Source organism: Schistocerca gregaria, chromosome 3 (assembly GCF_023897955.1).
Source record: "Schistocerca gregaria isolate iqSchGreg1 chromosome 3, iqSchGreg1.2, whole genome shotgun sequence".
Classification (NCBI taxonomy): Eukaryota; Metazoa; Arthropoda; class Insecta; order Orthoptera; family Acrididae; genus Schistocerca; species Schistocerca gregaria.
This window is the reverse complement of record NC_064922.1, coordinates 828,899,555-828,915,311: the sequence shown is the minus strand read 5'-3', so window position 1 is coordinate 828,915,311 and position 15,757 is coordinate 828,899,555. Positions and strand designations below refer to the sequence as shown.

The following is a 15,757-nucleotide window of genomic DNA, read 5'->3' as shown; positions in this document are numbered from 1 at the left end:
TAATGGGAATAAAACCACATTACTGTTTACTATTTTATAGTACTGAAAATACTATCATTGACACAACGAACGTACCATTTGTACCGTATCTTACAAAATGTGCTGAAACTGACGGCCATCAGCCTCAATGCAAGCATGACATCAGCGAACAAGATTCTGACGCCTCGTGATTGATATCCCCCTATGTGTTTCGAATCACATCACAGGCAGCTACAATTCTTGCAGCTGATTCTACCTTTGTATCCATTGGGGTCTTATACGCAACTGACTTCAGGTATCCCCATGGGAAATATTAAAGGGGATTCACGTCTGGTGAACTTACAGGCCATGCAGTAGGACCTTGCCTTCCAATCCAGCGACCAGGAAATACAGATTTGAGACGGTTGGGGACATCCATATTGAAGTGAGGCGGTGCACCGTCACGTTGTATCCACATCCTCTCACAAACAGCCAAGGGTACTTCTCCAACCACTGAGGTAGAGCTCTTCGCACTGACCTCATGTACAGGTGGCCATTCAGACAGCCAGGAAGAAGATATGGCCCAGTGAGATGGTCGCCTACAATGCCAGCCTACATATTCGCAGCAAAACGTACTTGATGGTGTGACTCTACTACACTGCGAGGGTTTTATTTTCATCCCACACGTGGCTGTTCCTCTTGTTCGAAATACATCACGGTCAAATGAGGCCTCGGCAGTAAACAGCACGATTTGCAGGAAATCTGGTCGATCAATCCATTATTGGAGCAATCACTGATACAGTGTGACCCTTGGTGCAAAGTCAGTCACAAACATTGCATAACTCTCTATGGGTGACACGGGTGTAATTGTTGTTCGTGGAGTACTCGTCACACATTAGTATGTGCAGCGCACATTTCGCGTGCAATACGACGATGACTTGTGGGGTCCGCTGCAACACATTCCAGAACCTCCTCTTCAAAGTCGGGTGTGTGAGTGGTCCTCGTGTTGGCAAGTCCCTCGTTTCTTCTTTCCAATGAACCAGTCTCCAGCATTCGTCGACCGAGAGAAATAAACATTCGCATAGACGAATGAAGCCTATTATGAAATCGCTCCCTGTACAGCCTTTCAGTAGCGAGAGCATTGCAACCTACTTCCCCATACACCAGGTGCATGTCAGCGATTTCTGCGAAACTGTACCGGTACTACTCCATCATATTGTATAGTACGTCCTTGCACATCACTGACTAATGAATGGGTCTGTCGTTGATTCACAGCATGTTCTATCATGGGACAGTGCACCTATAAATACGATACAACAGTCACCTTATGGACATGTAAAGCGAACAGAACCCGCATCATGACTTCCTAATAGCGCCGCAAAGAGTAGCCTCGCGGTCTAAGGCGTTTTGTCACGGTTCGCGCGGCTTCATCCGTCGGAGGTTCGAACCCTCCCTCGGACACGGGTGTGTGTGTGCTGTCCTTAGTGTAAGTTCGATTAGGTAGTGTGTAAGCTTAGGGAGCGATGACCTCAGCAGTTTGGTTCCATAAGAACTTACCACAAATTTCCAAACTTTCTAATGATCAGGTTCGTCCCTCTTGTTTCGTAGCAGGAAGTAAAGAATTTACATGTAAATAAATAGCACAGTACGTGTAAACTTGTGTATATGTTAGTTGTTAATAAGCTGGAAAACAGCAATCCTAGTCAGAGCGGCAGACAAGTGTACTTCCATATCTCCTTAAGCTGGCTTCTCGGACGCCAGGTTCCCTACCCCAAAGTGTTCAGTGGAGCATTCTCTATTTTCTGTTACATTTTTGCACGCTTTTACGGAAACACCATGTATATACAGTTTCTAACCGTAATACTTGCCTTATTCTGTTAAACCTGTGACTTGAGGCAGGCCGGGGTGGCCAAGCGGTTCTAGGCGCTACTGTCTGTAACCTCGCGACCGCTACGGTTTGCTGGTTTGGTGCAGCTCTCCGTGCTACTCTAACCTGTGCAAGCTTCTTCATCTCCCAGTACCTACTGCAACCTACATCCTTCTGAATCTGCTTAGTGTATTCATCTCTTGGTCTCCCTCCACGATTTTTACCCTCCACGCTGCCCTCCAATGCTAAATTTGTGATCCCTTGATGCCTCAGAACATGTCCTACCAACCGGTCCCTTCTTCTCGTCAAGCTGTGCCACAAACTCTTCTCCCCAATTCTATTCAATACCTCCTTATTGGTTATGTGATCTACCCATCTAATCTTCAGCATTCTTCTGTAGCACCACATTTCGAAAGCTTCTATTCTCTTCTTGTCCAAACTATTTATCGTCCATGTTTCACTTCCATACATGGCTACACTCCATACAAATACTTTCAGAAATTTCTTCCTGACACTTAAATCTATTCTCGATGTCAACAAATTTCTCTTCTTCAGAAACGCTTTCCTTGCCATTGCCAGTCTACATTTTATATCTTCTCTACTTCGACCATCATCAGTTATTTTGCTCCCCAAATAGCAAAACTCCTTTACTACTTTAAGTGTCTCATTTCCTAATCTAATTCCCTCAGCATCACCCGACTTAATTCGACTACATTCCATTATCCTCGTTTTGCTCTTGTTGATGTTCATCTTGTATCCTCCTTTCAAGACAATGTCCATTCCATTCAACTGCTCTTCCAAGTCCTTTGCTGTCTCTGACAGGATTACAATGTCTTCGGCGAACCTCAAAGTTTTTATTTCTTCTCCATGGATTTTAATACCTACTCCGAATTTTTCTTTTGTTTCCTTTACTGCTTGCTCAATATACAGATTGAATAACATCGGGGAGAGGCTACAACTCTGTCTCACTCCCTTCCCAACCACTGCTTCCCTTTCCTGTCCCTCGACTCTTCTAACAACCATCGGTTTCTGTACAAATTGTAAATAGCCTTTCCTTCCCTGTATCTTACCCCTGCCACCTTCAGAATTTGGAAGAGAGTATTCCAGTCAACATTGTCAAAAGCGTTCTCTAAGTCTACAAATGCTAGAAACGTAGGTTTGCCTTTCCTTAATCTTTCTTCTAAGATACGTCGTAAGGTCAGTATTGCCTCATGTGTTCCAATATTTCTACGGAATCCAAACTGATCTTCCTCGAGGTCCGCTTCTACCAGTTTTTCCATTCGTCTGTACAGAATTCGCGCTAGTATTTTGCAGCTGTGGCTTATTAAGCTGATAGTTCGGTAATTTTCACATCTGTCAACACCTGCTTTCTTTGGGATTGGAATTATTATATTCTTCTTGAAGTCTGAGGGTAGTTCGCCTGTCTCATACATCTTCCTCACCAGATGGTAGAGTTTTGTCAAGACTGGCTCTCCCAAGGCCGTCAGTAGTTCTAATGTAATGTTGTCTACTCCCGGGGCCTTGTTTCGGCTCAGGTCTTTCGGTGCTCTGTCAAACTCTTCACGCAGTATCGCATCTCCCATTTCATCTTCATCTACATCCTCTTCCATTTCTATAATATTGTCCTCAAGTGCATCGCGCTTGTATAGGCCCTCTATATACGCCTTCTACCTTTCTGCTTTCCCTTGTTTGCTTAGAACTGGGTTTCCATCTGAGCTCTTGATATTCGTACAAGTGGTCTCTTTTCTCCAAAGGTCTCTTTAATTTTCCTGTAGGCAGTATCTATTTTACCCCTAGTGAGATAAGCCTCTACATCATTACATTTGTCCTCTAGCCATCCCTGCTTAGCCATTTTGCACTTCCTGTCGATGTCATTTTTGAGACGATTGTATTCCTTTTTGCTTGCTTCATTTACTGCATTTTTATATTTCCTGCTTTCATCAATTAAATTCAATATTTCTTCTGTTACCCAAGGATTTCTACTAGCCCTTGTCTTTTTACCTACTTGATCCTCATCTGCCTTCACTACTTCATACCTCAGAGCTACCCATTCTTTTTCTACTGTACTTCTTTCCCCCACTGCTGTCAATTGTTCCCTTATGCTCTCCGTGAAACTCTGTACAACCTCTGGTTTAGTCACCTTATCCAGGTCCCATCTCCTTAAATTCGCACCTTTTTGCAGTTTCTTCAATTTTAACCAATAGATTGTGGTCAGAGTCCACATCTGCCCCTGGAAATGTCTTACAATTTAAATTAGATTATTTTAGCATTTTAAATTGTTACCACTGGAAGCAGATAGATAGGGGTGACATTGGTCCAGATTACGTCCCTAATCACTTTCATCCCACTACTCTTGTCATGTATTCAAAGGCCAACTTTTGAGGGGACATGTCTATTGTATCGGTACATGGGTTATTGCGTGTACCTTACCCACTGTCCCCATCTCTAACAGGTACCTTGCAGCTCTCTATTTGATCGTGACAGCTGTAGGGTATATCCACTGAGGTAAACAAGTGACACGGGAGCCACGTATGATATGGGATGGTAGAAGGGGTGTGTGAGAGGAGGGGTGGGGAGAGAGGGCTGTGGTGTGCAGAGCGAGCGGTGACGCACCTATGAGGCGCGGCACGATGAGGTCGGCGGCGTCGTGGGGGGCGGCGGCCTGCCCCGGCGCCTGCGGCTGAGCGCCGGGCGGCTGGCCGTGGTGCGCCTGCGCGGCGGCGGCGGCGGCGGCGGCGGCGGCCGACAGGCCCAGACCTAGCGGCGCGGCCGCCCACAGCTGCGGCCCCCAGGGGAAGGCGTAGCCGGCGGGCGGGTGGCCGCTGGCCGCAGCCGCCGCCGCCGCCCCCGGGTACAGCCCGTAGCCCGCGGCGCGCGCGAACTCGGCGGCCGCGCGCTCGGCCGCGCGGTTCCGCAGGATGCGGTTGATGCTGCTCACGCTGGGCGCCGTCGCGTTCGTGCACACGCCTGCAACACAGCGAACGCGTCAGCGCCGCTACTCGCTAGGAGGCTGTAGCGCTACTAACACATACAGAGGACCGTGTTGCGACTGACGTCAGATGGAGCGCTTCTGGTGTGCTCGTTGCGTATTGAAGACATGCATGGCGACCGAAAGAAACACAGACAAACTTTAAGGACAGGTTCCTTACACCAAAACAACAAAAGAAGTCCACTAAACAAGGGCTCTAAAGTGCATACCTTAAGACCTAAGAGCACCTGCTCAGTAGAAATTTGATTCACACTAGCTGAGATCAACAAGTGCTCATTTCCTGAAAGAAAGGATACTGTGGAGACATGGCTTAGCCACAGCCTGGGGGAGAGCAGCTTCTGTAAAGTTTGGAAGGTAGGAGACGGATACTGGCAGAAGTAAAGCTGTGAGTACCGATCGTGAGTCGTGCTTCGGTAGCTCAGTTGGTAGAGCACTTGCCCGCCAAAGGCAAAGGTCCCGAGTTCGAGTCTCGGTCAGGCACACAGTTTTAATCTGCCAGGAAGTTTCAAGTGCTCATTGCCCCTAAGGTATGCATTTTAGGCCCGATTGATATGGCGCGCGCCGCTATCCTTTGATCCGTTGTCCTGTTGCGGGTGGCGCTCCTGTGGTGATTTGCTATTACGTCGCTGACGTGTGTTTGCGGTGGCCGACGGAAAGCGAGAGGGTAGTCGGTTTCAGGGTGTTGCACAGAACGAGAAGTTCGATCTACCTGACCTGGTGACTAAGCGCTAAGGTTGTTGTGCTTCGCAATACGGTCTGGGGCGGAGGCGACTCGCCGCTGTGCTGGCCATACGGTGGTGATTAGTTGGAGTCGACGTACTCGTTCAGCCTGCCTGTCTGATGTGGAGGTCCGGTGGGGTCCTGTGATACTCTGCCTCGGAGGCAACTAGTTGCTGAATTTTGGAGCCGCCTGCCAGGTTAGGGTGTGGGCTCGGTTGGCTCGTCAGATTTTCCGCTGGAAGCTCCAGCAGCGGCTTCTGAACTTCATTCTGATGTGGGACGGCCTTGTTGGAAGTTTTTGCTGTGTGTGTGTGTGTGTGTGTGTGTGTGTGTGTGAGAGTGTCACGTTACGATGGTTGTTGGTACTAATTTATTCGCTCAACTGGAGTATCTTTTCGTTATCCTGCTGAGTGGGTCGTTGCCCATCCAGTCTGCTCAGTGTTACTTTTGGTGGTGCCTGTTTGTTCCTTTTTGAAGGAATTCACGTAGGTGGTTTCTGTTACCTGCCCGGAGTTGCGTTCATGTATGGTATATTTGGCATTGGATGTGTTAGGTAAAGTCTGCCTAAGAAAGGTGGTTTTCGACAGTATATGGATAGTTAATTAACTGCTGCTTGGTATGTGTGGTCTTCTGGGACCTGAACAACACGATCTCGTCAATTTGGTTTGTGTAACAGCGTTTAGTAGTATGTTCTGCATTTTTATCTCACTGTGTTATTAGTAGCTTGGAGAAGTAGTCGCGTTTGGTGTCGTTAAGGAACTTCTAAGACTGTGGTTTGACTATTCATGTGAGCTTGGCTTTAAAAAAAAAAAAAAAAAAAAAAAAAAAAAAAAAAAAAAAAAAAAAAGGAGCGAGAATTGTTTATTAAGATTTGTGAGTGTTCGCTCCCGGCACTTGTTAAGAGTGCCCAAATTAACGGCGCCGTGCTTATCATGTGCTGTCTGGATGTTATATTGTCATTTGATTTTTGAATTTTATCTTGTGTTGATATTATCTGTCGTGTGTTGCAGAACATAACAAAGGTGCGTAAGTGATGGACAGTTGTGGGAGGCATGTCAGGGAGCTCTCAGCGTTTTATTTAGGGGACCGTATCTACGGGGAAGGCTCCGAAGAGCTGAGAGTTCGCTCGTCTGTGATTGCGTTGGGAGTTGTCCTTGCCCTTTAGTTGTATCAAATTATTATTTTGTTATTATATTTATTGGTTCTGTGTTCTTCTTTGATTTTATAGTGCCAAGTGCCATTATTTTTCTCAAAGTTTTTTCATATTAATGATTTTAAATTGTAATGCCAAGTTAATTTATTATTGGATCTTGGTTTGTGGATTAAAATCTTTTAGAGCACCATTGTAATTTGTTCTTGCAGAAGAAATTTCTCTTATTTTATGGTGCCAAGTTGCCATTATTTTTTTTTTATTTTGGTTTATTACTGCTCTTAATGAGTTCCGATTTTGTGGTGCCAAGTGTCGTTATCATTCTTAAAGGTTTTTGTAAAAGATCTTAAGTTGTATTGCCAAGTTAACTTATTACTGGATTTTGTCTCTTGGGTAAACTCTAAAAGCACTATTGTAAAAAGGTTCTTTGATTTTATGGTGGAAAGCCGCCGTTATTGTTTTTAAAGCTCATTCTTTTAACCATTTGTTAAGTTCTGTAAGTTATATGAATTTGTTGTTATTTAAAAGAGTTTAGTATTCGAAATTTAATGAATTGTGTACAGAGTCTGCAGTTTGGATATTATTGGGTGGAAATAATTGGATAGTTGTCCTATAAGAACACACATTCCACCGATGTGTAATGACATTTTTTCCATGTTTTGGTGTAAGGAAGCTGTACCTAAACCATATCGTTGTTTTTTTTTTGGGGGGGGGGGAACCCCGTATAAATAACAGTGAATGCTGTCCCTAAACGGACTTGTGTGGATATTTAATGTGTGCTTGCCTGTATTGAAGAATGTATCATAAGAATTTGTGACAGTGACAAAGGTATAGCAGTGCGTCTGATTCGTGTGTTGAAAGTGGAGGTAATGGTTTCAGCAGAGTACACAGGCTCCTAAAAACACAATTTAGTTATGAAATTTAAAATGAATATTCCTTAATAGTAATTGTCGGTACCAGTATTATTTTTTGAATTTTGGGCATGTCAGTATTATCTCAGTTGATTTTCTTAAAACGTTCATATAGTTTTATACACAGAATGTTATATTTCAAGCTAAAATAAATGAAAAGGAATTACTTTATAAAATATTTAAGTTTCGATGTTATAATCGATAAGTAATGGTTTGATGTACAGTTAAAATTACTTTTCTTAGAAACATTTGAAAATACGAATTATTTATCCACTTAAAATTTGTACTAATAATTAAACAACCCTGTACTGTTTACTATGTTTATTTCTGGTTTCATTTATGAAATAACAATCGAAATTAATAATGTAATGAAAACTAGTAGGAATTCATTTGTTAAGGAAAATTGTAAACCCTTTGAAATATTGTTATTTCCATAGAGTGTGAGAGTCGTAAGCTTGCCTCTGATGCGATCGGATATATTCTGGATAATAGGCGCGAACAATGTAATTTCCGCTTTGCTAATCTAAAAAATCAAAATACTGTATGATTACTAAAATGTGAGACAATCAGCGAAAAATATATTTAGGTGAAAAATTCTGCAACAACAGTCTTCCTATTTATTTATATCAAACCAACGGTGATGACCTGATATTAGATTTTCAGCTTCAAGAATCAGATCCCTAGACAAGAAGAACTGGAGCCACTGCAACATGACAAGCTCAGTAAACTTCAAAGTTTGTTGTAATCTTCGCTCCTCTCAAATCTCCATAAAAGACTTTTCTTATCAATTACTTGCAGTAGGAATTGTTTAATGTGGATAATAGATGGAAGAAGGAAGCAGGGGGCAGATTACAAAGTACAATTAGACAAATGTACCAATGAACAACCTGTTTGTTGGAGAAAATGTGGACGAAATTGCGGTAAGCTGCTCTTTAGGTAACTAATTTACACGAACGAAGTAAGGGAGATTTGGAAGCAAATTAATGTACATGGGAAACACTTACTTAACCAAACAAGTACACAGATATTTTTTATCACATTGAAACGTCCCCTTAGAACAATTTATACACGACTGTGCTTAAACTGACACACAATATTTTTTTTAGCGCAACGCAATCTGACTTTCAATAATCCCTACGAAAGAATGGCCCTGACTAACATTAACCTATACGTTTCACAAATCACTTACCTCACAAAAATCTTCGTTACTCAAGCTACTGCAATACAGCGAGCGCCACTACTGCCAGCTAAATAAAAGATTCAAACTACGGAAGGCACTAACTACTGAGGCACAGTTAGCAAATGAAAGATTTTAATAGAGAACAAACAATGTATTTACCTTAATAGTCATAATATATATATATCAGTTCGTGACACCAATTCTTACAAGTTTCAAAACTCCGCCATCTCTCTCCCCACGTCCACCACTGCTGGCGGCTCACCTCCAACTGCGCAACGCTACGCGCTGTTAGCATCCAGCTGCCGCTGCCCAACACTACAATGGCGAGTATTACAACAATGCCAACCAGCCACAGACTGCACACGGCACAGCCAGTGATTTTCATACAGAGCGCTACATGGCGGCGGCGTTACCAATAAAAAAACCTAAACAGCCTACTTACAACATAACTGACAAATATGTCCCGAACACTGCAAATGCAGAGCAAAATTGTACCACAGTGAGACATTCTGTGAGGAACCAGAATGAATATTATCCAACAGGAAGTTATATGAGACGTTGTTAATAATGTCGTTGAAACTTTACAGGTCTCACAGGAGTGATATGAGCTACAAGTATGTTGAAAGAAAAAAAAACATGTTTATCATTGTGTTCGTAGTATGGGTGCTAGCATACATCGTGTGATGAAAAGTATCCGAACACTCCAATGTAATGCTGAACTAACTAATCACACGCCACGAGAGGTGGGCTCGCCAGTATAAAAGAAAGCAGGAAGTGCTATATCGTCTCTATATTAAACTTAACTGAACTCCTTCCGAACAGGCCTCGGACGGATCACCGGTACCGTCCAACCGCCATGTCATCCTCAGACGACAGGCGTCACTGGATGCGGATGTGGAGGGGAGTGTGGTCAGCACAGCGCTCTCCCGGCCGTAGTCAGTTTTCCTGACCGGAGCCGCTACTTCTCGATCAAATAGATTCTCAAGTGGCCTCACAAGGACTGAGTACACGTAGCTCGCCAACAGCGCTCTGCAGCACCGGACAGTGCCCATCCAAGTGCTGGCGAAGGCCGTCAGCACTAAATTTCGGTTTTCTGACTGGGACCGGTGTTACCAGCGCCGCAAGGCCGTTGGCGTATTGACTGTATATATGGTGTATCAAAATGGACATTGAAAACTCATATCGACTTATCCACTTAACCTACAGACACGACTTTGGTACTGTTTTACAGCAAAATACATCAATTTTTGTACCATATTTCTAAACAGGTTAAAAGAGACCTCCAGTGGTTATTTGTGGCTCATCCGATCTGAAGTCGGTTTGTTGCCAAACTCGCAGTGTATCATGCGTGGCTCGTTCAGTTGCAATATAGATTCTAGCTCTGAGCTCTGATAAAGAAGCTGGTAACTGTGGAAGAACACGGTGCGTTTGATGATTTCCCAAAAGAAAAATTCAATAGGTGCCAGGGCCAGTGCCGTGCAGGCCATGCAACCGGCTCACCTCGGCCTATTCACTCAAGTGGAAACCGGGCATTTAGGAAATCCCCAGTCTCTTACCAAACAGTCACAACTTTATCTATTTTACTTCAAAACGGCATGAAGACAAAGTCTATAAGTTGTATGAATAAGTTTGTACGAATGATCAAAGTTGTACATTCCTGTTTAGTAAACGCTGTACAGGAGAAGTAATAGCAGAATTGGTCAGTAGGGACACATCAGTGCCTGTGAACGTGAACTAATCATTGGATGTCACGTGACTAACATTTCAATCCTTCCAAAGCTGTCCTGGTCCACTGTTTGTGGTGTGATGGTAAAGTGGAAGCGCGAAGAGGTAGCCACGGGTAAATCAAGGCCAGGTGGACCTCATGTACTGGCGGACGCGAACCCGGCGAGCATTATCGAGGATTCTTATGAACGCTGTCATGAAATAATCTGAAGTAATCGTCTGTAGACAACAACTTTCCTGGAATCGAATTGTCTGGCCAGAGACCCAACTTGAAACCAATGGAGCACCTTTGGAGCGATATGGAACGTCGACTTCCGGCCAGATGGTAGAGTACAACTTCACTAACACCTCAAGTTTCGTCTCTTGAGGAAGACTGGTCTGCCGTTCCTGCACAGACTTCCATAGCCCTCACTTAATGTGTCCCCAGCACAGTTGAAACCGTCCTAAAAGCGAATGGTGGACACACCCCATATTAATACCCGCTAATAGGTGTCCGGATACTTTGGATCACATGGTGTGTAATCGAGTGATAGCGCAAAAAGGACTTCTCAAGGGTGTCAGATAGATCTGTGAGAAATCGCACTGACTGTATCAGTGTCTTTGATACACGAGGTTTTAAGTACTGTAGTGCTTCTCCCATAGAAATCGGACTACAATTATTTACTGATTTTTCGTGTCCTTATTTCTTTGTGATCATGCACTGTAAACGATTAACACAGGAGAAACCACTTTACCATAAATCGCTATTGAACTACCGGGTATTGTGACTGTCACATCTGTGTGCTTCAGAAACGAATGTGGAAAGTTGACAGGTGGCATAGAGCGTGCGAGTGAATGTCAAATTGCGTCACTTGACATACTTTCTGGTAAAATGGAATGAGTCTGAAACTATACGCGAAATTAAAGAGCTTCTTATAGGACGTGAAATCACGTTTAACTTCCTTTGGAAGGACATGTAACAGTGTTACAGTTTACGAACAACACTGAAATACGGAAGAAAGTGTGCAGCTAACTTCTGGAACAGTACAAGAATTCTGGAGATGACTTCCTTTGCAAGAATCGTGACGGGAGATGTAACGTGGCTGCATCACTTTGAGGTAGTAAAACGGCAGATTGTGGATCGCCATCATGCAATCTTGCCGGAGAAGAGGAAATTGAAAACTGTGCCTTCAGCAGGAAAGGTAAAGGCTATTGCGATTGCTGATTGCGAAGGTCTGTCGCTTGTGGACATAATGCTACACAAAAATACTATAAGTTCCGGCACGTAGGCCGGCCCGAGTGGCCGAGCGGATCTAGGCGCTTCAGTCTGGAACCGCGAAACCGCTACGGTCGCAAGTTCGAATCCTGCCGCTGGCTTGGATGTGTGTGATGTCCTTAGGTTAGTTAGGTTTAAGTAGATCTAAGTTCTAGGGGACTGATGACCTCAAAAGTCCAATAGTGCTCAGAGCCATTTGAACCATTTTGTCCTAATAATTCTGTCATCGTCCAGAAAACAAAAGAATTTTTTACAATACAGCAGAATAACAACAGGACTTTTTTCACAAATTTCGAAACAGTTAAAAAACTTTATCGCCCACTACAAGACGGGGAGGAAAACAAGATTCTTTGACGTTGCATGATAACGCACGGGTGAGCAAAACACAATCGAGACCACAAAATTTTAGTGGACAACATTGAAACAATCACTCTACAGCCCAGATGAAGTACTGTGTAATTATCACCTATCTGATACATCTAAGCAAGCCCTTTGTGGAACGAGTTATCTAGATTACGATTCCCTTGTGATGTAAACAGTGGTTCAAACGTGCTGGTCTTGACTTCTAACCTATAGGTACACAGGCCTTAGTTCCACGGTGGCGTGAAAGTCAGTTTAAAGGGACGGATATTATGTGGACACATGATATTTAATCTCACAAGAATGGATCAACATACGTAAAAAATATCAGACGTTTGCAAAATAAATTGCATGTTTAAAAAGCTTTGTGCATTTCTTTTGGGGCGATCCTTGTAGTGTCAAGGATGATCGAGCGCTCAAGGTCTCCGAAGGTTCAGTGTGCAAGGTATTCATATATTTTTGCCATTATATTCACCTTTGCTGTACTGGAACAAAGTTGTATGAGCGCACTGCACGAATAGTGGATAAGATCCTTGACTCTGTGTTTAATGTGGTCTGTGGTGCGTCTGGTCGCCTGTCAGTTGTGCAGAGTTAGGGGATTCTTATTAGAGGCAATCGTGAGCAGGAGAGTCTTAGAGAAGGAGCTCTGATGTTTATGAATGTGGGAGTAGTTATCAGGAATACTTAATTATAGTGATGAAATCTTCTTAGTAAACATAATTTCTTGATTGTACGGACGGAGAAGATTTTTGGAGGCGTACTTGAAGGTAACCAATGCACGTGTAAGAATGAATTGTTTGTTTGTCAGAACTATTAACTGAAGGAAATCTTTCTGCCTTAGATAACTAGCAAGTTAATGTTCATAATTAGTGTTAATTTGATCTCGTTTTCATTATGTTGCAAATAACGCAACTGGTTTAAATGTCAGCAATTTTTGTAATGAGTAAATTTTGTAACTGTTAGAGTCTTCTTACCCAGTACTGTCTTTCTTTCACACTAATCAGAATTTAATTTTTCAGGAACACTTTTCTTTAAAGTAAAAATCTCCTCCATAGTTCTCAGTAAATTTTTAAACATTTTGTCCCGTTTGCATTGTGTCTTACACCACACGCAGCCACAGACTCTGACAACCAAAGGAAAATGTAGTAGTGAGTAGATTATTTTTCTTTCGCTGCTGCATTCGCTGATTTCAATTTGCGTTCGAGGACGCCAGTACAACAGACACGAAACAGAATGCTGAGCAAAAGGTAAGTTACTTTTCTTTCAGAGCGGATCTCACTTTGCATTTTTGTGAGCAAACAGTACGTAGTCAGAATTTTCAGGTGTTGTGCCAAGAAAGCAGACTGATTTTCAGTGAATCTTAAACAGTTATTTTCTTTCGAGTTGAACAGTATTTTATTCTGTGGCTATATCGAGTCAGCCATTGCACTTCATGTTACTTAACTTTCACAACGTACTTCAATGGTTCACTGGCTCTGAGAACTATGGCACTTAACACTTGAGGTCATCAGTCCCCTAGAACTTAGAACTACTTAAAGCTAACTAAACTAAGGACATCACATGCATCCATGCCCGAGGCAGGATTCGAACCTGCGAGCGTAGTTGTCGCGCGGTTCCAGACTGAAGCGCCTAGAACCGCTCGGCCACGAGGGCCGGCCAACGTACTTCAGTATTGAGTGTCTGCTGTATAGTTTTCACTGAATGCGCAATTAGCTTCTTTCAGGATTTAAATAGATTCATTTTCGTTATTTCAAATTCAGCTTGTCACTAAGATTAAAGTTTTGTTTCACGACAGAGTTCACAAACGCAATAGATAGCCAACCAGAAGTCAGTAGCCCTACTGCTCAGCAGTTGGATATACATGTTAAGGACACGTTAAATGAAGATAAAGTTTTTGAAAAACAATATGTACGTAAACTACGTAGATGGTCCACAAGTAGAGAGAACAGCACGAAAGAAAGGCAGCTGTATCACATCGCCCCCGATATACTTGTAGCGTTCCCCCTTCGAATAGCACTCAGTCGTAGCGTAATTATGCAGAGGAGGAGGGTGCAGCACTTACCGTCAGTCACACCTAGTGACCGTAGTTTGGGACCTCGCATCATCCGGACATCCGCAGTCGCCGGTGATCAACACGATCGGAGCCATCAGCCAAACCGCAGGGGTCCTTCTGGACCTCAATGGGAACCCCATCCGGCCCCTCTCAATCCAAACAATATCGCCCGACAAAAACCTTTCTGGGCCCGCAGTCCGTCAAATGTACACAAGCCCAAAAAACGGGAACGATTTTCCGAGAATCAGCCGAACCCATCTCCCTTACGAATGGCGCGCGAGTCGGAGCGGCACGTGTGTGTGTGTGTGTGTGTGTGTGTGTGTGTGTGTGTGTGTGTGAGAGAGAGAGAGAGAGAGAGAGAGAGAGAGCCGACCGGGTTGACGATTGTCGCCGGGGGGAAGGAAGGGAGCACAACCGTTCGCGGTCGGCCTAAAGAATCCATCCCGGCAGACCACAAAACGACGCACCGAAGAGGAATGTCCCCTCTCGCCCTCGTGGCCATCTCTAAATAGTGTTGATGCTCCAGTGTTTTGTTCGGTAATTGGTTGTTGAAAACTCTGGCCCGGTCTGATTGGCGCCCCTTTGTCGAGTTGCTAATGGAAACCGGGACGGCAACAATACGAGTCACGCTTCTCATTTGTCGGGACTCCCGCTGCGCAGACACCGCCACCGCCGGTTTGTCCCGCCGTCGCGTCCGGGCGCCCCGCTCAAAAACGTTATAAGCCACATATTTAAATCCCCGGGGGGATCACTTCGTGGAATTTGTTTCGTCCGGCCGTGCGGGCGCGCTGAGGATGCTGGGAACGGCGGCGGCGGCGGTAAAAAGCGGCGCAGTGCGGTGGCGCCGCAGAACAACGTGTGAAACACAGGCGGCATTAGACATTCGGCTCGCCACTGTGCGCCGGCGTAATAAGGTCCGGTGATTCGCGGCAGGGGGTCGGCCCCCGCGGAGAGCGAGGCGCGCCCGAACAGCGGGACTCATCTCACACGCCGGCCGGGCGAGAGCCTCAGCCGCACGCTGGCTTCGACACCGAGCGCCCGCACCTGGGCCATTTCTACTGGCTGAAATGGAAAGTGTTACACCGTGAAGCACCGGTCCGGTATATATCGAGCTGTGTGGAGATGTTCATCGCATAACGGGTACCAGATGATTAACCTCTCATTCCTTCCGGAACTGATGTTCATCGTCAACACCAGTACAAAGTGTGACTCCCTCAGGCGCGTATACACTTCTGAATTCGTTGTAGCGTGGAAGGATGCACGCGTAAAATATCGTACCGAACAGGCTGTCAGTTCATGAATGAGTGCGAATTTTGAAAGCCTCGCTCGCGGGTAATTCGGCTTGCCCTTCTCTCGCACGATATTCTGCGAACTATTGATGAATGTAGTCGAATTAAGTCGGGTGATGCTGCGGGAATTAGATTAGGTAATGAGAGACTTAAAGTAGTAAAGGAGTTTTGCTATTTGGGGAGCAAAATAACTGATGATGGTTGAAGCAGAGAGGATATAAAATGTAGACTGGCAATGGCAAGGAAAGCGTTTCTGAAGAAGAGAAATTTGTTAATGATTTAAGTGTCAGGAAGTCGTTT

At 44.4% G+C, this 15,757-nt stretch overlaps 1 protein-coding gene across 1 annotated transcript in view; it reads right to left on the bottom strand.

The window, feature by feature from the left end:
• Positions 1–15,757, bottom strand: part of LOC126355613 (paired box protein Pax-6-like) — a 271,183-nt gene that overhangs the window by 20,724 nt on the left and 234,702 nt on the right. The window contains exon 5 of the mRNA XM_050005975.1: positions 4,439–4,792. Within this exon, the coding sequence (XP_049861932.1) occupies positions 4,439–4,792 (354 nt within the window). The remainder of the gene's footprint in view (positions 1–4,438; positions 4,793–15,757) is intronic.